Consider the following 22,230-nt stretch of genomic DNA (forward strand, 5'->3'; position numbering starts at 1 on the left):
TGAATTCACAGCATTCCTTCTGCCTTTAACTCACAGGTACTGAGAGCCATTACACTACCACACTCTCATTCCTTTTAAAGGAATAATAAAAGGAAAATCTTCCCTGTTTAATTCTTCAGCATCGATGTCTTATAGCATTGATGTAATTGAACCTGTTTTCATAATCTGACTTAATCTCCCTGGTCATTTCTATTGCTGTAAACAGGCATGTAAAAATGAGTTTAATTTTCCCATTTGATTTATTTTATAGGCTCCCAGTCACAAGTACAGTGCCCACAGCAGCCATGTGACCAACGTCAGTTTTACTCATAATGACAGTCACCTAATTTCAACTGGCGGGAAGGATATGAGCATCATTCAGTGGAAGCTAGTGGAAAAGTTACCTTTGCCTCAAAATGAGGTCATAACAGACACCGGCTTAACCAAAACCTCTGCCTCTTCCACTGAAAATGCCAGGCCGTCTAACCCTCCCCCGCTGCCTCCTTCCCAACCGTTACCTGGGACAGTTGAAGAAGATAGCAGAATGAGCAGCTCCCCCACGCTTGTGGACAACAGCCTGGAGCAGATGGCAGAGCCCAGCGAGGAGCAGAGTGAGTGGGGCAGCGAAGACCTTGGTGTGGTGATTGGTGAAGAGCCTGCTAGTGAATTAGGTGAGAAGCAGGGGGCAGCTGAGCTGCCTGAGGAAGAGCAAGGCACGGCACCCCTGTGCTAAAGCCCGGGCCGGGTAACAGGACGGGCAGTGACAGCCATCACTGTGGGTGGAGGTTTGTTTCCCATGAGACCAGACCGATGGCAGTCCGGTGTGCCGTCAGTGAGCTAGAGCAAACCAGGAGACTGTTTGGTAGATGTTCACAACTTAACCAAACTTAAAAGCAGCAGGAGACTAGCAGGGGAGTGTATCTAAGAAATCCATGTGTGGGGTGCAGACACTGGAAACAAAACTGCAGCTGTACCCATTGGAAGAAACCTGTTATCTGACCGAGATTTCCTCGTAACAGCTGGAGGCCTTGCAGGCACCATCGCTCACTCAATCGCTCGCTCGGCTGCTGGCTCAGGCTGCCATTTTTTCCTGATGCAAAAAAAAAGCAAGCAGGAAAAAGTGCTCTTATTGTGAGACCACTCCGATGTCTAACGGGAACTTTTTAACTAAGGAGAATTTAAGTATTGCCTAGTGCGACAGTGCTGCCTTTCCATGTGATCCTGCATTTTCTTACAGCACCCGAGATGTCCAGACGTGCTTGGGAGTAGGCTGCTCGCTAGGTGCTGCCTTCTAAGTTATAACGAGGAGCCGTCCTCAGTGGCTTGTGTACAAATTGCTTTATCCCAGAAGCAAGCCTTGGTTTGTTGAAGAGCTTTTTTGGTTTTTTTGATTTGGTTTTTCGAGACAGGGTTTCTCTGTGTAGCCCTGGCTGTCCTGGAACTCACACTGTAGACCAGTCTGGCCTCAAACTCAGAAATCCGCCTGCCTCTGCCTCCCAGAGTGCAGAGATTACAGGCGTGTGCCACCACTGCCCGGCATTGAAGAGCTTTTAATGTCTAGTAAACCATGATTCTGAGAGAGTCGATTCTCCAAGGAGTCTTTCACTGGCCTAAACATTCTCTAATGTTTGGCATTCAAGGGAATGGAAGGAAAAACAACCGCATGCCTTTAACAGATGAATTGTAATGGTGACCTGCTAACTGTCGCTAGCCTTCAGCGCTATCTGTCCCCTCACACCGTTGTTAAATAGTCAAATTGGTGCTTGAAATTCATTGGTCTAGTTGTAATTTTTATACAAATTACACCAAGAGATAAGCCTTTTTTATAGAAGTGTGATAGTCACAGTGCTGCCTCCAGGCGGCACCCTTTGCAGTCGTGCTGTCTGTGGGCGTCTCCTCCTCCTGGGAGCCCTGCAGCCCTTGTGTCGCTGGCCTTGATTTGGGCAGTGTTAGTGTACCTGAGCAAGTTGGGCTTTTCTAAGTTTTGTCAGATAACTATTTTTCCTAAGTATGTGTTTCCTACTTAAATTACTGACAAGTGTGCATTTCCTATGTTTGTTTATACTTTGATTACAAAACCATATTTTTTTTTAACTTGCTATATTGTTTTCATACTTTTTTGTTGTTGGATTATGTAACTTTTCCTAAGTTCGGAAGTCTTAAGTGTGCAAGCGTTTACGTGATTGTGCCATTCCAGAGTGCATCAGAACTGTCATTCCCTTCCAGTACCTTCTCAGGAGTAACATATCAGGTATGTCATCATCGCTTGGAACCGTGAATGCTCCCATGAACGCCAAGGACACTCGACACGATTCACATGCTATGCAGAGGGTGTGTGGAGGAACAAGAGAGAGCAGCGTATCTGAATGAGATGTACACATCCACCTTTTCAGTGAAAGTCTGTGTCTAGGTGTATGTCCATTGTATCTCTCTCCTTTTGTTTACAACTTTTTTTTTAATTAAGTAAAACAAAAACAAAAAAAACTCACCTCAAATAGCTCTCTTCCAAAGAGGAGATTTCAAGCCACCTGACTTCTTCAGTGCAGTCTTTACCCAGCTGTCAGAGAGCACAGCTTCAGGCGTCTCTGTCCACCAGCTAGCAGTGGAGATGAAATCAAGTCCTTGCAAAATGGATACTAGGAAATGAACAAGCAATTCGAGAAGAGAATGTGCTTCTCTCAGTGCCTGGAGGACGCAGCTCTCCACAAGCAGGGACTTTATTTAGGGACATCTGTCACCTTTGGGGTTGCCATGTACAGTGAGATTTATAATCATGATACTCTTGGGTGGTAGTTTCCAAAGACACTACTAATGTGCAGAGAGCGTTCCAGCCTCGAGTGCTGGCAACTACTGTTTCATGTCAGTCAGTCTGTGATGATGGTTGGAAGGATGTGGGATTATGAAATTGTTTTTGTTTTTTGTTTTGTTTTGTTTTGTTTTTAGAAAACTTGTGAATGACAATGAACCCAAGTGTTCCATGTGAAGATGAGCCATTTCTATCATGCATTCCGATGTCATGGCAGAAAATTTTGAAGATAAAAAATAAGATAATCAAAGTGTTTCCTGTGTCTTTGTTGTCGGACAATCTTGTTGGGCATTTTAGGCTGGCCTTAAACTTGTAGCAATCCTCCTGCCTCAGCCTGGAAGATTATTAGGCATACCCCATATACGGTTCTTTTGTTTTTGCATGTGTCCTAAGTTGGTTTATTCTGGTACTTTCAATGACTATCCAGATATAAGAAGGAGACACCAGTTGACTGCTGCTATAGACAAACTCCTAGTAGCAGGAAACCTCATGCCAGCAGAGGAAATTGCTTCTGAAATATGCCCCCTAGTCAGCAGGGAACAGTGCAGCTTCCCCTTGTCTCCTCTGTGATGTTGCTCATGTCTAACACTGGCTGGTCCTGGTGATCCTACTTACCTACCTCACCTGGCTACCTCCTGTTGTTGGTTTTTGAAGGCCTTGTACTCAACAGGCTGGCATGCCTGTTGTCTCCCTTGTAGCTCAGCAATACACAGCCTTCCATACAAATTGACTACAACATTTATAATCATGGAAATAAGGGGGGGAGGGACCTCATGGTTATCTTACTCAGCACTGATGACTAACATTCACAACCGTTCACACAGACTCAGCCATGAAAGGATCAGACGTGGTGACAGACACCTTTAGTCCCAGGGCTGGGGAAGCAGAGGCCATCCCAGTCACTCCCTGTAAGGTCAAGGCCAGCAGGGGCTACATTAGTGAAACCCTGCCTCAGAAAAGGAAAGGGGGGGGACATTTCAGCTGGACAAAATGCCTAAAGAATCAAAATTGGATAAGTGAAATAATTATGTTTTAAAAATGTAGACAAACGGTAGGGCAACCTTGTGTTCAGGGCATTGAGGTTGCTGTGGCAGCATAGTTTACAGAAGCTGCCCCTGCTTAAGAGCAGTGTCACGTATGGGGTTTTTATGGCGAGGGGTAGTTTTGAATGAGATATGTATGTGTTTTGTTTAGCTTTTGGACAGTGTCACAGGAGGCTGACACATTGTCTCGGCCTCCTGGGTGCTTGGATCACAGGCATACACCAGCACATGAGTGAGGGAAGGCTGTGGAGGAAGATCTGCTGCAGGCCGAGTGTGCCATGCCCTCCTCAGCCGTCGGCTCCTGTGCGTGGAGCCTTAGCTGAAAAATCCAGGCAAGGTAACCAGCCCAGGCTCGACTGCGTGCTTACAGGCCCGAGACATCAGAGAGCCTACACAGGAAGAAGAAGGCTCTAACAGGGTCAAGCTAAGAAAATGAGAGAAGCCAAGAAGGGCGCCTCCTTCAGTCTCCCTGCCCAAGAGGATGCATTCCCCACAGACATGTTAAAAGTCTGTGTCCAGGATTGCCCCCAAACAACAGTCCCATCTTGGAGGTGCCATAGACACTTCAATGGCCATGGCTGGCCACAGAGTGCATCATGAATTCTTCATCAGCCCTTGCAACAGTCCCAAGTCCCAGTGTTACCATTCGATAGACAAGGAACAAAAGAGCCCAGTAACTTAGATGACCAGTGACCACAATTTGAAGGCTCTGTCCATGCTGCCAGCTGCTTTGCTCCCACCTCCAGATTACACTAGGCTGACGGGAGGTCGCTCCTAAGAGACACTAGAGAGGTTAGCCAGCTGGAGACGGCTTCAGGCTCAATAGCATCACGAAGTGACCTAAAAAGGAGAGAGCAGACTAGTGATGGCCACAGGCAGTGAAGGAGAACTGGCATTATGCCCAGGTCACAGGGACCCACCCCAAAGACCACCAAGGAGCCAATGACACATAAGGGTCTTTATTACGCTCTCACGAGCAAGGTCTTTCACCATCTCTGTCTAAGCAGGTCAGAGTCAGAGCCCTGAGTCTAGGAGTGCAGGTATTTATTGGTAACAAGCTTGGGGAAATCCTATATGGGTCAGCAAGTTAATATTTAAAAAACTGTATTTCTGGCATAATCTGTAGAAACTGAGCATAGGGGCAGAACCACCTGACAAACAGGATGCTTAAGTTATCTATTCTCTACAGGATCTTATCTATATGTACTTTGACCCTGCTGTTAGGATATTTGCTCAAGTGGACTTTGTGATTTTCTTCCTGGAATTGGAGTTTAGCCCCTGGTCTTACACAAAATGGGTTTTCTTCAAAAACGGAGTTAGTTGGGCTTTACACTGGGATTACAAGAGAGTGGGACCAGTCAGGTGATGGTGGCACACGCCTTTAATCCCAGCACTTGGAAGGCAGAGGCAGGCAGGCCTTTGAGTTCAAGGCCAACCTGGTCTACAGAGTGAGTTCCAGAACAACCCTGCCAAAAAAAAAATTATATATATATATAATGTATTTATGTGTGTGTATATGTATACATACATACATACATACATATATACATACATACATCAAAAAAAAAAGTGGCACCAGGGTGGCTGCTTGAACCTGAATGTAGATTACATGACATTAAAGACAGAACTGTTAACAATAAACTGTGTAACATCTGTGGGCTATTGTGACTTATCAATTTCCTGTTAATGTACAGTTATATAAAGTTTTTCCGCCACTGGAAGAAATGAGCAAAGAAGTCACGGGAATCCAAGTCTTAAGCTTGAATCTATCATTTCAAAATGAATCTAAAATATAAAACATAATAAATTCTCCCTTTTGTATTTTTTGAAGATAACATGTATCATTAGTGTAAAAGTTTTATTCACTCACAGTAATTGTCTCCTCTGAGGCTCACTGCCTCCGTCTGCTAACCTAGGCCTAGTCCTGGAAGCTTCTAGCCTCCATACAACCTTTATCTAGGCCTAGAATGTCATCAGCCTCTGAGGCTTACTACTACTTACTGAATATGCTCACCCTTTTTCAGTTCTTTCTGACCTCTGGCTGGCTGGTTCAAATCAGATGTTCAGTCTCAAACTCTCCAAGCTCACTGATTCTATCCGGCTTCTCTCTGGGCCTCTGACTGAACTGCTCTGCTTGGCCTCATTCCAACTTTGGGCAAATCCTATTCTGTCAAATCTTTCTCTGATTTGTCACTTTTCTGACAATTAGACATAACTTTTAAAAATGGGTGCTTCCTTGTACAAATTAACTTTACCTTCATTGTTTGGGATTAAAGGTGTGTGCCAAGGGCTGAGCCACACCACAACAAGAACAAGGGTTTTTTGTTTTTTTTTTTTTTTGGTTTTTTTTTTGGGGGGTTGGTTGGTTGGTAAGTTTGGTTTTTCTTTCGGTAAATAACATCATCTTGGAGTTCACAGTGTGACCAAATATCCTGCAACACATTAGTGGGACCATTTTACCACAAAACCCTAGTGACTATCTTGTGTAGACAGGTTGACTTCAAGCTTGTTCTATAGCTGAAAACAACATGAAGGAACCTTGTGTCCCCACCTGCTCAGTAGATGCTGAGCTCACAGGCATGTGCCACCAACTATAGGCCTTCTCATGCCTGGCAAACTTTTCTGCCAAGTGACTGAACTGCACTGGCTTCCAAAGCCTTTCCGTGTCTCTGACCCCGCGCACTGAAGTACCCTACCCTGGGTCAGATGACTTAGTGAAACTGGTTAGCATCTATTGCTTTCCTGCCTGGCTTTGCCATTACAGGTGTCTGAGAGAATTTCTTGCTGCAGTGGCATCACAAAGGGATCTAGGGATGAACTTTTGAGGTATGACACTGGTCACTGGTGGCAACCCAAACCCTCAAACTTTATCTGGTCCATTCCAGTGATACAAGTTCTCATCCAAAATTCTTGGAGCCAGAGTATTTAAAGGTTCAGGTTCTCTTGGGTTTTGTTTGCATACACATTCATATACATAATGAAATATCATTGGATGAGATTCAAGACTAAACAATCAATATGCACCCATATACACAGCTGTAAAGTAATTTTACACACTCAATTTCTGCATCCTGCTGGGCAGTAGTAACTAATGCCTTTAATCCCAGCACTTGGGAGGAAGAGGCAGGCAGGTTTCTAAGTTAGAGGCCAGCCTGGTCTACAGAGTGAATTCTAGGATAGCCAGGGCTGTGCAGAGAAACCCTGTCTCGAAAAAAGAAAATGTCTGCACCCTGAGTATAGCCTGTCACGTGAGGTCAGGCATGGATGGAGCCTTCCTCCCACTGGTGATATCATCGTAGTACTCAAGAAGTTAGAAGTTTCTGGAACATTTCAAATCTGCCCAGTCTGTAGCAGTTCCCGCTTCCTGCAGCAAATGTGGCGGGGGGGGGGGGGCGCGCTAGCCCTCGCTGTGCGAGGCCACTGCTGAGGTGGGACATCCTTTCTCTTCCCCACACCTGTTTTGCTCCAAGAGGCACTGTCTGCTTCCTGTTCCTGGAACCCTCTCCTAAAGCCACCCCTGGCCCTGCTTTCCTAAGTGCCTGGGCTGAGCCATCTTCTTTTTTTCAGAACTAATCAAATGAAGGGATGAAGGAGGAGCAGCCTCATGAGGCTGCTGTACTGTGGAAGAGACCGACAGCTTGCTCCCACATGACTGCTTTGCAGGGGAAAAAAAAATCTATTGTCATGTGGCCTGCTGTTTGCTGCCCCTGTGTATGTATTTCATCACCAGAATCATTAGCAAAATGTTTGCTGGGCCCTGACATTTTCCATTTAGAAGATGACTTAATTCTACACAGAGCGTAGAATCCCCTTGGTGGGAAGAGACACAATCCCAGAATCCTCCACCCCCAGCTAGTAGATCAGCCCTCTGCCAGGGGTGGATGAGGAAACCTAACAGAAAAACCTAACCAGTCCCACCATAATGTCATCTCATCTAGTGACATTGCTGTCTAGAAATCACTAGCTCTCCATGCCTTCTGGCCCTAGTGAAAAAGATCCAGTTTTAACTGCAGTAATGACTTGAAGTGTTGCCTGTGGTAGGTGAAGGTGCGGCCTCAGCCTCTGGCCCCACGAGAAAGGAGCAATGAAGAGAGTTTGGGGCTCGCCTCCACCTGCTCAGGCAAGGCCAGGCCTCTGTGGGCATCAGTGAAAGGCATTAGCCATCTGATTCATGCTACATGAAAACCTGTCCCCGTGGGAGCACAGCAGTGTCTGTCCTGGACAAGCAACAGGACATGTTGTTAGGAACTCCGGGAGAGGCCACAGCTGGCTCCAATAATGAAGCTGCCATTCACAGTCAACAAAACTGAAGTCATTTCCCTGGGAAACACGTTAAGATAGAAGAGTTTCCTTTATTAAACCATAGTAGCCGATTCCTTTTTTTCATTAAACATTAACAAAGTTAAACACTGAGATCTGTCTAAGGAGACACTGAGGAGGCCAGATACAAAACAAGAGAGACTTTATGGATACACCTTCTCCCTGAGGATCTCAGCAACTGCTCTTCACTGCCACAGATTCACAAGGGAGGTCAGATGAGCAGGGTGGCCTCTAGTGCTCCAGTGATCCCCAGGCCTCACCTCAGTACCAGCCCCGTCACCTCAGGCCTTTTGTCTGCCTTCTACCCCTAGTACCGTTGGCTCAGCACTGGAATTGGTGACTGTCTCCAAGCACACATTTGCTGACTGCCAGCCAGAACAGGAGCTCCCCCCAAGAACAGGCCTCACTCGTGCTCTCTGGTGCAGATCTCTCCTTCACTGCTTGCCCAAAGTACTGATGCTCTCCTGAGTTGGCGCACACTCTTCCCTCGGACATATACAATTTAAACAGTGACACCTTCCATTCTGGGGCCTTGTCTCCACCTATCTCTGGAGAGCTGGGGGTCGCACCAGGCTGGATCATCACTCCATGAGCTCTGGAGGCAGAGAAAGAGTCCCCATTTTTTTCTCCAGTACCCCACAACAGAATCAACGATGGCAGTGTAGTGTGTGCCTTGAAGGACACAGAGATGGAACAGGTTCCTCAGCAAAGAGTTGGGGTACCTATCTCCAGGTAAGCCCAGAATTGCTTACAGAAGACCTACAGAAAAGGACAGATGGGGGCCCATGAAGAAGCAGAGGTTTGTGGAGAATGAGAGCCATCCCAGGCAGCCAGAGAATCAACGAGAAAAGTCAGGCCAAGGCTTCACAACCCAACATCCGGGTCAGCTGGTAGCGAGCACTGTTGTGCCTTCAAGCTTCTGAGCGTGGAGACAGAGGCAGGACTGAATTCTCCGATGGAGTCAGGCTGCCTGTTCCAGTCTGGTCACCAGCTACGCATTCAGACCACACTGAGCTTCCTCTGGACCTAAAGCACCAGAAGAGGGGGTTCTGGGGGAGGGCAGAACACTCCGACAAGTTGTCATTTGTTCTTCACCCTGTGTGCCACCCACATACACACACAATAATTCATTTTAAAGGCCTACTATATAGCTGCCTTCCTAAGCCACTGGTACCAGGACTTGGGATCTCAGCAGCCAAGAAGGGCCAATGTTGCATGGGCCCCGTGAGTTCTGGGGGCCTGGAGTTCACCTTGAGGATCCCTGTGTTGGCATAGACATTGGCATAAGTTATAACTCATCGGATCTATAATCACCGGGAAAGAGACAGAAATAAACTATGCGTAGTAGGTAACCAGTAGTTTGGCAGCAGGTACCCTGAAGCTCCCATCTTCTGCCACGGACACTACACCCACCCCACCCACCAACTGCAAACAAGGTCGCCAGCACTCAGGAATAGCACTCATAAAGGCTCAAAGTGAGCAGGGCCTACCTCAAAAAGCACAGCATACTCTCCAGCTGAGAGTCCTCACAGGGCTTCCTGGAATACCACTAAGCTTGCAGAGGCCACCTCAGCTCCCCCTTAACTTCATCTTAGCCTCTCCTCTCACCCCTGTGGCCTCAGTCTGAGGCCCAGTTCTCCCCGAGTGACCATGAGCAAGCCCCAAGGATGGCAGCTGCAGGCAGCTGGGCGTGTACAAAGTTAGACAACTGTTTCCCAAGGACTACTTCAAGGAAGATATGACACAGCCACCAAGTATACACAAAGGCGCCTCTGTATGGTGCCGCCTTAATTAGAATGACAAGCCATTGAGAGGATTTAGTGTTGGTTCATGAAAGGTTAATGAGATTCCTGCTTTGGAAGTGTTGAATACAACACAGACTTAACCAGAAACACAAATCTAACCTTTATTCTCTTTTAATTATTCGGTCAGAATAATTTCCTTGGAGCTGGTTTAGTCTCAAGATGGTTCTAATTAAACACCAGTGAACTTTGAAATCAACATCAACTCATTCAGCTGCAACTTAATTTTCAAATTAATCTGCTGTGTAACCTGGAGGGTTTGGTGGCCTGTGTGGGGGAGGGGAAGGGAAGGAGGAGTTTTGAACCACTAAGGTAGGCTTGGCTTCAGCCTCCAGGGACAAAACCCTTCTGTAACCATCACTTGTACCATCCCAAAGAGAGCTGAGCTAACCTATGCCATCAGGTTTGTGGCCCCTGGACCCACAGTCCCCACACTCCCTCTCATTCAACATCTACTGCCTCCCCCAACTCAGTCCGTATCCCCCCTCTTTCCCTCCTTTCTTTCTCTCCTTATTTCTTCTGCCCTCCTCCACCCCCACCACCCCCATCTCCGCCCTCCCTCTCTTCATCTCAGAGCCTGGCTAGCTGAGCTCTGCATTTTCATAGTTTTTTCCCCACTGATGGGAAGCAAGGCCACCATTTCCCATGACCTGCAACAGCTTCAGCTGCATTCCATCAGAGGGTGACGTGTGCGGTGACCAGAGATTCCAGTCTGGCAAGTACATGTTGGGCTGCGTGGAAGGCCTGTCCTTTGGCCCAGGATCATGACAAATATCAGTGACCACAGAAGGTCGGGGCAAGGGAAGGCATGGTGTTCTGGGTGGGCTGTTGAGAACACGAGGGAAAAGCTGTTATCTGGGGAATGCTGCTCCTAGACGCCCCGCATCGCCCTTGTGGCCCATTAGTATTTTGCAACAGTTCCCTTGGAAATCCTGTAATAGTCTTCAGAACAGAACAAGCAGAACACAGCCGGAGGCAACACCACCTTCTGAGCCACACACAGGCCAGGATAACATCAGCCAGTGGCAGAGGAGACTGCATTCCACCCAGTTCCTTCCTAACACAGAGGAGTCTAATGCAACCTGAGTTCCCAGAAGCAAGCCCAAGGCTTCCTCCCATCTGCTAGGTTCCCCCCGAGACTGTAGCCTTCTGTGAGCAAGGCCTCACACACCACCAAAGGAGCACTGCCATACAGGACCCCATACAGGATGGGTTCTGCCCATGTGTTCCCAGAAGCCCGCAGCTGAAAACAGGCCCAGAAATGATTTTTAAGGACGCTTCCTTCCTTCAGTCTCTGGGATTGCTTATCTGAGGCTGCCATCTGGCTCACTTCTGAGGCTCAAGCATTTGCTAGTCAGGGAAGCAGAAGAGGAACAAGAATAGACCAGTGAGCCTGGTGGGAAGTGCACCAAGGAAGAAAGGACTACACTGTGGTCGGCTGAATAGAACAGCAGCAGGAAGCCCGTAAGCCAGGTTCCCAAGCAGCTCAACTGTAGGAAGGGTAACAGAAGCTGAGGACTCAAAATTATTGCCTTCCTGTGCCAAGCAAAATGAACCAGGAGACAAATGTAAAATTCTATACATGTGGGTTTTTACATGTGTGTATTTGTAGGTTATGTGTATGTAGATATTCATATGTATGTATTCTCTATACATGTGGATATTTATATGTGTGTAGGTTATGTATATGTGGGTGTTTATATGTGTGTGTGTGTGTGTATGTATGTATGTATTTGTAGGTTATGAAAACCAGATGGAATCATGAGAAGGCATGAGAGAGCTTAAGGGAGGGAAGAAATAGGGTAATGAGGGATCCGTGATGGGATGCAGGATATGTAATGGAAGGGGATGAGACTGGCTGCTCTTCATCGGAGCAAGACTCAGTTTCCCGCACCCACATGGAGGCCCCCAACCATCTGCCACTCCAGTTCTAGGGCATCCAACTCCCTCTTCTGGCCTCTTCCTGCACCGGGCTTGTATATAGTGCACATACACACAACATAAGCATGCAAACACTTCCTGCTGCGTGTCATCCAATTGTAGGACTCCTCCAGCACCGTGTACGCCTGCATGTCACCAAGCTTCCCACCATGATGATAATGGATGAAAAAACAACAAACAAATCTGAACAGTAAGCCAGTCCCAATGAAATGTTTTCCTTTATTAGAGTTGCCTTGGTCATGGTGTCTCTTCACAGCAACGGAAACCCTAAGCCAGTGCCATAATGAAACCCAGCACTCAGTATGTTCACCTAAAAGTTTAATTTTAAAACTTGCTATCTTTTAAGGGTACCCTTGCTCGGACACCCATGGGGTCTTAATACATCCCAGAACTGAAGTGGGAAAGATGCCATTTGAAAGGTGAAGGCTACATTGAAGAGTTGGTTAGCATCTAGCTTAACCACATGACCTGGGGAAAGTAGAGAGACTGAAGGTCCAAGCCTCTGTTTCGGGGCAGCTCACCCGACAGCGATGAGAGACCCCTGGCAAGAAGCTAAACCCTGTAGAATGACTCTGAGCAAGAAGGCCTGGGTAACGACCCTGCATTGTCCTGCATAGCCTCAGACTGCTGAACGCTCCGTGAAAGACCCCAACAGGCCAATCAGGTGTCCTAGACCGGGATTTAGAGCAGGGTCCTGCCAGCTAGACGGCCATTTGCACATGTGTGAGATGAGAAAGAGAGCTCGCCCTGCAGACAGAGCATCACCCGGCTGCACAGCCAAGCCACACCACAAGGGACAGCTGCCTCACCCTGAATGCAGCCCTTGGGAGGCCCAGCCTCCCTGGGGTTGGGTATGATGGATTTACTGACACAGGTGACACTAGAGATTGTCCATGAAGAAGTTAGCCCAAGGAGCCAGTGACACGTCCAGCGACATCAGAAAGTGCTCCAGAGCCGAGTAGACAAAGCATGAAAATAGTTCATAAAAGTAGAAACACAACGTACCTCTCCATGAGAAAATGAATTCAAAACATTTAAGATAGTCAGTGTCGATAACAACAATAAGAGGGCGATTTACACCACAAAGACATTTTACTACATCTCAGGATTGGTAAGCATCCACTGGCACCAGCCCATCTCTCCACCTGAGACCTTGCTTCCAGAAATCATGCCACTGATGTGTGTTCAACAGGGTAGCAGACATGAGGCAGAGAGGTATCACAGGGCTAAAGCAAAGACCTACTGCCTGCACTTTTCATTACTTCTCTCTCATGACCAAAAGCAACTCAGGGGACAGTGGTTTATTACATCTAACTGGTAGGAGTCCATTATCAAGGGAAGCCAGGGCAGGAGCTGATACAGACGCTGTAGAGGAACAACACTACTTACTGCCTTGCTCCTCCTGGATTGTTTAGTCTGCTTGTGCCCAATCTGGACCACCGGCTAAGGGATGGCACCACCCACAGTAGGCGGGACCCTCTCACATCAATCATTAATCAAGCAAATGTCCCACAGGCCAGTCTGATGAAGGCATTTTTTTTTTCAATTGAGGGAAGGTCTTTCTTTCCAGATGACCCTAATTAGTTTAAATAAATATGTAAATAAATAAATGAAATGAAAAAATAACCAATACACAATGAGGAGAGTAAAGAAAACTTCGACACATTCATAAAACTGGGTACAGTCGAGACCACTCTTGAAGTCAGACATGAAAGGTACAGTAGCACTAAGGCAAAAACTAAAGAGACAAGGCAAATGTATTCACACATGTGCACAGCAAACACCTAGCGGGAAGTCAAAGAAATAAGGGTGGAGAAAACACAAGGTCAGCATGGAGACCATCCTCTGTTGGCCAGTGGGAAGAGTGCCAAACTGGGCTACAACTGAGTATCAGAATGAATAACGAACAGATGGCTCTTAGATGAAAAAGAAAATCACAATAAAATCTCTACATGTTCACTGTCACAGAGGATGTACATTGTCAACAGTGTAGCAGGACCAAGAGCATAGGAACTCTGTTTAATTGTTTTTAAGTATGCCTGTGTGTGTGTGTGCACGTGAGCACAGTGCCTGCAGAGGCCAGAAGAGGGTGTCTGATCAACTGGAACTGAAATTATAGGTGCTTCGTGAGGCACCTGATTGGATGCTGGGAATCAACGTTGGTCCTCTGCATGAGTAGTAAACAATTACTGAACTGTCTCTCAGAAGAAAAAACACTTCTTAAAAGGTGATTTATTTGTATTTTATGTGTATGAATGGTTTGCCTGATGTCTGTGGAAGTCAGAAGAGGGAATGAGATCCCTTGGAAGCGGAATTAAGATTATTTATGAGTTGCCACATGGGGCATTGTTAACTGTGGGTTTTTCCACCCCAGATCAAGTTCCTTGGGGGCTATTTATGAATAAACACCTAAACCATAGCTTTGACTCATTCCCCAACTAGCTTGTGACTTATATAACCCACGTAAACATTGTCTTCCACACAGCTTCCTCAGAATCAGGGCAAATCTCCCACCTCTGACTATCTATCTCCCAGAGTTCCCCTCTCTCTCCCGGAACTCCACGTCTACTTCCTGCGCTCAGGCTTTGCTGACAGGTGAAGCTTCCACACAATGCACACTCGATCATTCCTACAGGGCTTAGGAACCAAACCTGAGTCCTCCTGAAAGCAGTACGCATTTTTAACACTAAGCCATCTCTCCTGGCTCAGAAAAAAAATCCACTTTTTACAATTGTTTTAATAACAATTCAGTCAAAATTCACTAGTGAGCACTAACAACCTGGTTGCTTGAGGGTTGTACCATCTCAAATACCCCACAGACAACTTATAATCACAAAGGGAAAAAGTTATCTTTTGGGGACAGAAGAAATCTATCCAATAACATTTTAAGGAAGTGTCAGCTTTGAATCACCAAAACTATAACAAGAACCACCTAATAAATAAGAAATGCATCATTTATGAAGAGAGACCATTCTCCGCAAACAAATTCAAGTGGACAGGGGTTCCACAAACAACTTCCCTGGGCTCTTGGGTAGTTGTCAGGAAGGACACTAGAGAGCAGGTTTAAATTAAAGGAGACTTAGTGGGTGTACTGGCTAGTTTTGTGTGTCAACTTGACACAGGTTGGAGTTATCACAGAGAAAGGAGCTTCAGTTGGGGAAGTGCCTCCATGAGATCCAGCTGTGGGGCATTTTCTCAATTAGTGATCAAGTGGGGAGGGCCCCTTGTGGGTGTTTCCACCTTTGGGCTGGTGCTCTTGGGTTCTATAAGAGAGCAGGCTGAACAAGTCAGGGGAAGCAAGCCAGTAAGAAACATCCCTCCATGGCCTCTGCATCAGCTCCTGCTTCCTGACCTGCTTGAGTTCCAGTCCTGACTTCCTTTAGTGATGAACTGCAATGTGGAAGTGTAAGCTCAATAAACCCTTTCCTCCTCAACTTGCTTCTTGGTCATGATGTTTGTGCAGGAATAGAAACCCTGACAAAGACAGTGGGCCTATGAACATTACACATTATTACACTTTTTAACTGGATTGTAAAACAAAAATTCTCACCAACTAGGAACACGGGTGCTGCTCAATGCTGTCTTCTAGACATGACAGGGCTCTTGCCCTGTTGCTAAAATTCCTTCCCAACGGGAGAGAGAGCTAATATCTCCTCCTCTTCCCAATGAGTTTATTGGGCTTCCTTACAGAGCATAGGTAAGGGCTTTTGAGTTGTGGCTACTCCTTTCTCAAAAATGCTGCGTTTGGAAAGCCTTTAGTTAGGAGGGATGAGAGCTCTCCCATGGCTACACAGATGGGACGTCTCCCCAACCTTCCTGGACCTAAATTTTCTAGTTCTTCCCCTAGGCTGTGAGCAATTACAGCAGTTTTGCATACACCAGGTGTAGGGAGCAGCTGGGTACTCAGGTCATAGTCTTGCGACCTTCCCAACCTTTCCACAGATGTAAACAGGCAACAAGCCCAGCTGGAATTCTACTTTTGTAAGTGGAAGCAGCTGAACACCCCAAGATGGTGGTCACTTGGTTCAGAAGGTAGCTGTAACCAACACAGCCTCTTGAACCCACTTAATTAAACATATTCATTTGTTGGAGACCAAACTCTGGGAAACCAGACCCTCAACAGCTCTCACCTTGAGAGTTCACTGACCTTGCAGTTCATAGCTGAACCACCCCCTTCTTCACACGAGGCTGATCAACTGGTTCTTATCCTGGCCGAACACCTGGGGTTGTCTAGGCAGAACCAGCATTCCAGAAAAGCTGCTGGATGCCACAGCCAGCATCCGGCCCGGATGACCTTTCCTCCCTGTTTTTAGCATTCCCCCAGCCCCTCCCTACTTCCTCTTACAGAGTGTTCAAAACCAGACGTTTTGCTTTTCATTAAAGAGGCTTTGATAAGACCCCCCCTTTTGCTTGGCCTTGCTCCCTTTTCCCGCCCATTTCTCTTTCAGGCTTGGGTTCCCCTCGGCTCCCCGAGTAACTAGGTCCCGCGGGTCGGGACATTCATTAATGTTCCATCATTCAGAAACAGGGTACTCATAATGCTCTGCCCCCTCCTTGTGATTTATGAACAGCCAACAGTGGCCAGAAGGGAAGAACTTGAGGCCCCTCCCTGGGGATATGTTGGCAGTTTGATGTAAGGAAATGCAAGGGAATTCAGTCGCAGACAGACTGGCTCATGTAGGTCATTAGGCACACTTGGCATAGGGCCCCATGAATTTCATGCCCTAGAAGACACATAAGAACTAGAATTACTAGAACTGTACATGAGAGAGGTGGTTTTGATGCCAAGATCTTTGGACCAAAAAAGTGCTGTGTTCACAGGAGTCAAGACAGAGCTGGGCTTTTGACTGCAGGCATAGCTCGATCAGTAATACACTGAAAAGTGAAACACTGAAAAAGGCTCGAGTTTAATGGCCAGAAAACCAGGCGTGAGGGCATGTGCTTATAACTCTAGCACTGGGGAGGTAGCGACAGGTGGGGTTCTGTGGCTCTCTGGCCAACCAGCCTATCCAGCAGGTGCGGGGGCTGTGATAGACTAGCTTTAAAAAAGAGGGGGTAATGCCTGAGCAAATGACACCTGGCCTCCACAGGCACGTGCACACTTGACACACACACATGCACACTCACACACGCACACACATACTCACGTGCCCCCAAAATAAGTGGATTCAGCAGGGACTTGGGCACTGGTATAGGACTTCAGTGGCTTTGCTGAGCTCCATGGTGGGCCATAGTCCTTACAAGGTATAACTGACTGGGAGGTGTAACATTAGGTTCGAATTAGAATGGTGTAGTCTGTGTATCAGGTTCATGAAGTATGAAAACAATCAGGAGAGCATGAGAAACAAGAAAGGCAGACGGTGGGGTGAGGGCTGTCTGAGTCACCTGAAAGCAATGTGTTAAGAATAGAGGGCATGGGTCTCTATGGAGAAAAACCAGCAGAAGCCAAATTCAGTGTTTATGAGCCCCTGGGAGGCTGTCCAGGCTGGGCAAAGGTTTGAGAAATACAAATGATACAGATAAAATTTGCACCAGCACTTGCCAGGTTACCGCTACCGCCTAGCAACTCTGCTGTGCATGCAGGTACAGCCTAATACTTTCTGGAGGCCACACACCCAGACACACCCTTTTTGTCTTCGGGTAATCTCTGAACACCCGGACTGGGACACTTTTAACTGGAACAAGTCCTTCGGCTGAAGCTGGCTCTATCTGCTGTGTGACTGTCACTCCACTGGAGGGGGTTGACTTGCATTTACTTATTGAATGCTCAATAATTTTTGGGGTCACCAAGCCAAGGACATTTTGTCTCTGGGTAACTTCCATGTATGTCTTCTTGTGATGCTCCCCAGATTTTGTTTTACTGTTGGGTTGTAAGACCCCGACCCTCAGTCAATGGTACTTACTTCAAGATGCCCCCGAGTGAGACACTGAGATGCAGATCGATGCAAAAGCAAGAGGTTTATTTTATGGGCACGGTCAGGGTCAACCCTCAATCAGTCCCTCGAGGCGAGTGACGAGAAGGCAACCACGACTGGCTATGACAAGCAGTTTTTATCTTTTTAGGGGCACAAGTTACATCAGCAAGGTTACACTTTTAACTTATTGGCTAAGCATATTGACCTTTAAATCTACTGGCTAGCAAGCATGACACACATTTGGACTCTTCCTGGGGATTTCCAGAGGGTCAGGTGACAGCGCCCTCGCTGCCACGGTACCGAGTGTTGGGCGTAGGCCTGGGGGATTGACAGAAGGCACAGACTCGGGTCATTCTGTAAGGAGAATGCCAAAGCTTTTACTGAGGGAACAGCAATATATATATACCAGAGGCCAGGAAACACAACAGGAAAAAACAATCATAGCCATAGTTTAGGCACCAGGGAGGTCCCTACCACACTGGGCGGGAAAACAGGAATCAAATTAAGCCACAGGATGTTCTGCAGAATGTTTTCTGTGCAAAACAGCTCAGCTGGGGAAGTTGAACTAAGCTCACCGAGGCTCAACAGTCAGGTGACTATTAGTTCATTCTGAGAATTTTTTACTCGTGAATGTTCCTGTGGATGGAGAATGAACTTGGTCTAGCCTTGACTCCAGGCAGGAGAGGGAAGCTGGAAGGAGGGTGTGGGACTGGAAAACCCCTTGGGTCCCATCTTTTCTGAGATGGAAATGCTCAACCGGGGCCTGTAATTGCTGGGCTTTTCCATGGCAGTGGTGGGCCCGTGATAGCAAGCACCTGGGTGGCGGATGATAAAACTGAAAGGATAGAAAATACAGCCTAACTCTAATGACCCCAAGAAATCAGGAGTTTAAAATGCTATCTCGCTTTGTTAGAAACTAGGTAAAAGGTTACATTCCAGAGCCCGCCCTTTGTTTAGACCTAGCAGAAAGGCCTTGAATAGGTGATCCTGGCCCCATAGGGTAACTGGAAATGGGCTAAGCTTATCTTGCTTCTGTAAACTTATGCCATTACCCCTAAGCAGGAGTTCATGCAGCTGTAGACATAGGAAACTAATTGGTCCACTGAGTGTGGGCTCCGATAATTTAAACTGATTGGCCTAAAAACTATGGAGTGGTACAAATTGATTGGCTCACATTTCTCGGGCTCTCCATGCTAAGAAATGATTGGTTTGTGATTTGAGGGCTCTGTCGTAAACTTATAAAAGCGGTCTCAATTCAACACTGGGGTCCATAGTCCTCTAACCCTGCGTGGTGCACGGCTATGGAACCCAGAATTCTGGAAATAAAGAAATCCTCATGCTATTGCATCGAGACTGTTTCTCGCAAGTGATTTGGGTGTTGCCTTCCGGGGCGTGGGGTGCTGGGGCACCCTCGGTTTTTGGGGGTCTTACAAAACCACAGGCCAGGTCATGGTAGCCCCACAGCCATGTAGGCCTCCTTATCTTAGTATCTTAATGCTGTGAAGAGACACCATGACCATGGCAACTCTTAAAGAACGCATTGGTGGCTCACTTACTGCTTCAGAACCTCAGTTCATTCTCATCATGGTGGGAGCACAAGAGCTTGCAGACATGGTGCTGGAGAAGTAGCAGAGAGTTCTGCATCCAGATCCAAAGACAGCAGGAAGGCAGATCCCCTGGTCTGGGCCCAGGCCCTTGCAACCTCAAAGCCCACCCCCGTGACACACTTCCTCTAACAAGGCCACACCTACTAATCCTTTCCAACAGTACCATGCCCTGGTAACCAAGCATTCAAACTATGAGCCTATGGGTGCCATTCTCATTCAAACTACCACACAGCTCAAGCCCTGACGGTTTTATCCCTTGCGCGACCTCAGTAAGCACATAGTGCACTTGCTGTGGGGGTGAGGGGGATGCGCAGAGACATGGCGTGTCTTCCTGCCTTGGAGCCTTCACAGCACATTCCTGGACTGGCCATCAGATTGTCACCAACTTTTATTACCCCTGACCTCCAGAAACGTTGAACATAGTTCTTTCTCACTATATTTATTGGATAGGCAGCAACTTCTCTGATGCCCCTGGGAGAGGAATGTTCTCTTGCTCACACTATGCTTCTACCATAAGTCAACTACTGCCAAGGAATATGTGTAATCTGGGGCAAGGAAAGAGACAAGGGCCTCCTGGTCACTCCATCCCTGGACAGCACCTACAGTTCTCTGGCAGAGTCGGGGAGAGTAGGTGAAGAAGACAAAAACTGGGAAGGGCATGCTTTCTGTACAGTAATAAAAACCAAGTTTTGAAAAATAGAAGTGTTGGGCCTTATTCAGCCAGATACTGAGGCCTAGTGAGGGAACCTGAGCCTTTGCTCAAGTTTAGAGACCTGTCTCGGTCACTTCCGTACTGGAGTGACTCATCACGACCTGCTTAAGCCTGCATTTGTAGCTGGAGAGATGGCTCAGCAGTTAAAAGCACCCTGCTCTACCAGAGGTCCTGAGTTCAAATCCCAGCAACCACATGGTGACTCACAACCATCTGTAATGGGATCTGATGCCCTTTTCTGGTGTGTCTGAAAATAGCTACAATATATTTTATTTAAAAAAAACAAAAACAAACAAAAAAGCCTGCATTTGCCTAGCTACTGCTGATGTCAAATAACTTTATTGGCCCTGTCAGTCACCCCATACCCTCCAACACCCTTCCCTGCCTCCTATGTCCTCTCATCTCAGCAAAACCCCACCCCCTCTCTCAGCCCCATATAAACAAAAGACTGATACAGTTAAAAGAGTTCCTGCTTTGACAGACTCCCACTCTGGGTGGTTATTCTCTGGAGGCAGGAGATCTGAGCCCCAGCGCTCACCATCCCCAGATGGTGAGCTCGGCCCCAGAGAGATGGAGAGACTCAGCTGGACCAGATTCTCTCCTCTCAGCCTAGAGCTGCCAACAGAGAGCCAGCATAGAAGGAAAATAAATGAATGAATGAATAAATAAATAAACAAACAGACAGACTGAGCTTGCCACAGGGGTGGGCTCAGGGAATAAGCTGTACACACAGTACACGAGGCTGGTGACTGCTCCGTCATCTCAGTGCCCTTGCAGAAGGCAGCTGTGATCAGTGGAGAAGCAGCAGCCACGGCTGCTCAGGCCCAGGGATGTCAGGTCCCAGAGGCTGGCCTCCAGCCAGGTGCAGAAGATGAACACAGCCATGTTCCTCAGTGGCCTGGTCTCACCAAGACTGTCAGTGGGCAGACAGACACACAGCAGCCCAAGAAGAGGCAACACAGAGGATAACTGGCCCGTGGAGGCCTGAGGTGGTGCCTCCCACCCACGCTGCACTCAACACTGATGTTTGTAGAACAGACATCTCCTTGATAACATTTTCTTTAGGAGTCTCTTAGTTGATTTCCAAGATCAACCTGTATTTGAAACGGTGGGCCGTGGGCCTTCGACAGTCCTGCTCACGCTTTGCTAAAAGTTTCCATTGGTAGATGTTCTGATGCTAACCTCTCCGTGTTTACAGACTTAGAAGATCCTGAGAACAGGCAATCAGTTCACACACTGATTTCATGATTGAGTAAGGCACAGATAACAAGGTGGAGGAGGGGGGAAATCCTCCAACATCCCATGATGGTTAAGGATAAAACAACAGAGTCTAAAAGATGGTACCTTGTGTGGGTAGAAAATGATGCTCCTCGAAGTCAAAAATTATTGAGACAATCCCAGTGCTGGGAACACACTAGCTCCCAGTGAGCTCAAGCGAGATAGTTTCTTGCCACTGCTGTGGTTGCTCAGCAGAACTAGACAGTAAGATCCTGTTGACTACAATAAACACCGTGGTTGCAGGACCTGGAGAAAGCAGGCTGGGACGGAGCTAGAAGCTTCCGTCCTGCTGGCTAGCCTTAGAAGACACCGCGCAGGCTGCTGGAGGAATACACAGCAACAGTTCTTCCCAGTTGGGGGCCTTAGAGCTATACCACTGCCTAAATCAGGCACAAAACATCATGACCAAGCCAGTAAGCTAGGGAGGAAAGGCTTATTCAGCTTACAAGTCCACATTGCTGTTCATCACCAAAGGAGTCAGGACTGGAACTCACACAGGGCAGGAACCTGTCCCTTCCCCCTTCAGCATCGAGCTAGGCTTTTCAGCCTCTTCCCTCAACCTCCCTTCCCTCAATTCGCCAGCCCCTTGCTCTCTGCCTGTGATATTCCTGGCCTTTCTTCTTCGGAGAACAATACAGCTGCTGCTTTCACCTGGAAGCCATGGGCAGCCCCAGGGCAGCTGCACCTGGAAGCATCAGGTGACCTGCAGAGACTGGAGCCAACGAGTTCTCAGATCTCTCCTTGAAGTCTGGGGGGGAGGGATTTCTTCCTAAGCTATATATTGACTAATATTTATTAAAGTTCGGGTCTTGATCAGCACGTTGTTG

The 22,230-nt window shown here is 47.3% G+C and overlaps 1 protein-coding gene across 2 annotated transcripts in view; it reads left to right on the forward strand.

Moving 5' to 3' along the window:
* Positions 1-3,039, forward strand: part of Eml4 (EMAP like 4) — a 117,200-nt gene extending 114,161 nt beyond the window's left edge. For both annotated transcript variants that reach the window (XM_052186475.1, XM_052186476.1), the window contains one exon: positions 251-3,039. In XM_052186475.1, the coding sequence (XP_052042435.1) occupies positions 251-712 (462 nt within the window). In that variant the 3' untranslated portion in view covers positions 713-3,039. The remainder of the gene's footprint in view (positions 1-250) is intronic.
* The last annotated feature ends 19,191 nt before the right edge of the window (positions 3,040-22,230 follow it).

This window comes from Apodemus sylvaticus, chromosome 6 (assembly GCF_947179515.1).
Source record: "Apodemus sylvaticus chromosome 6, mApoSyl1.1, whole genome shotgun sequence".
NCBI lineage: Eukaryota > Metazoa > Chordata > Mammalia > Rodentia > Muridae > Apodemus > Apodemus sylvaticus.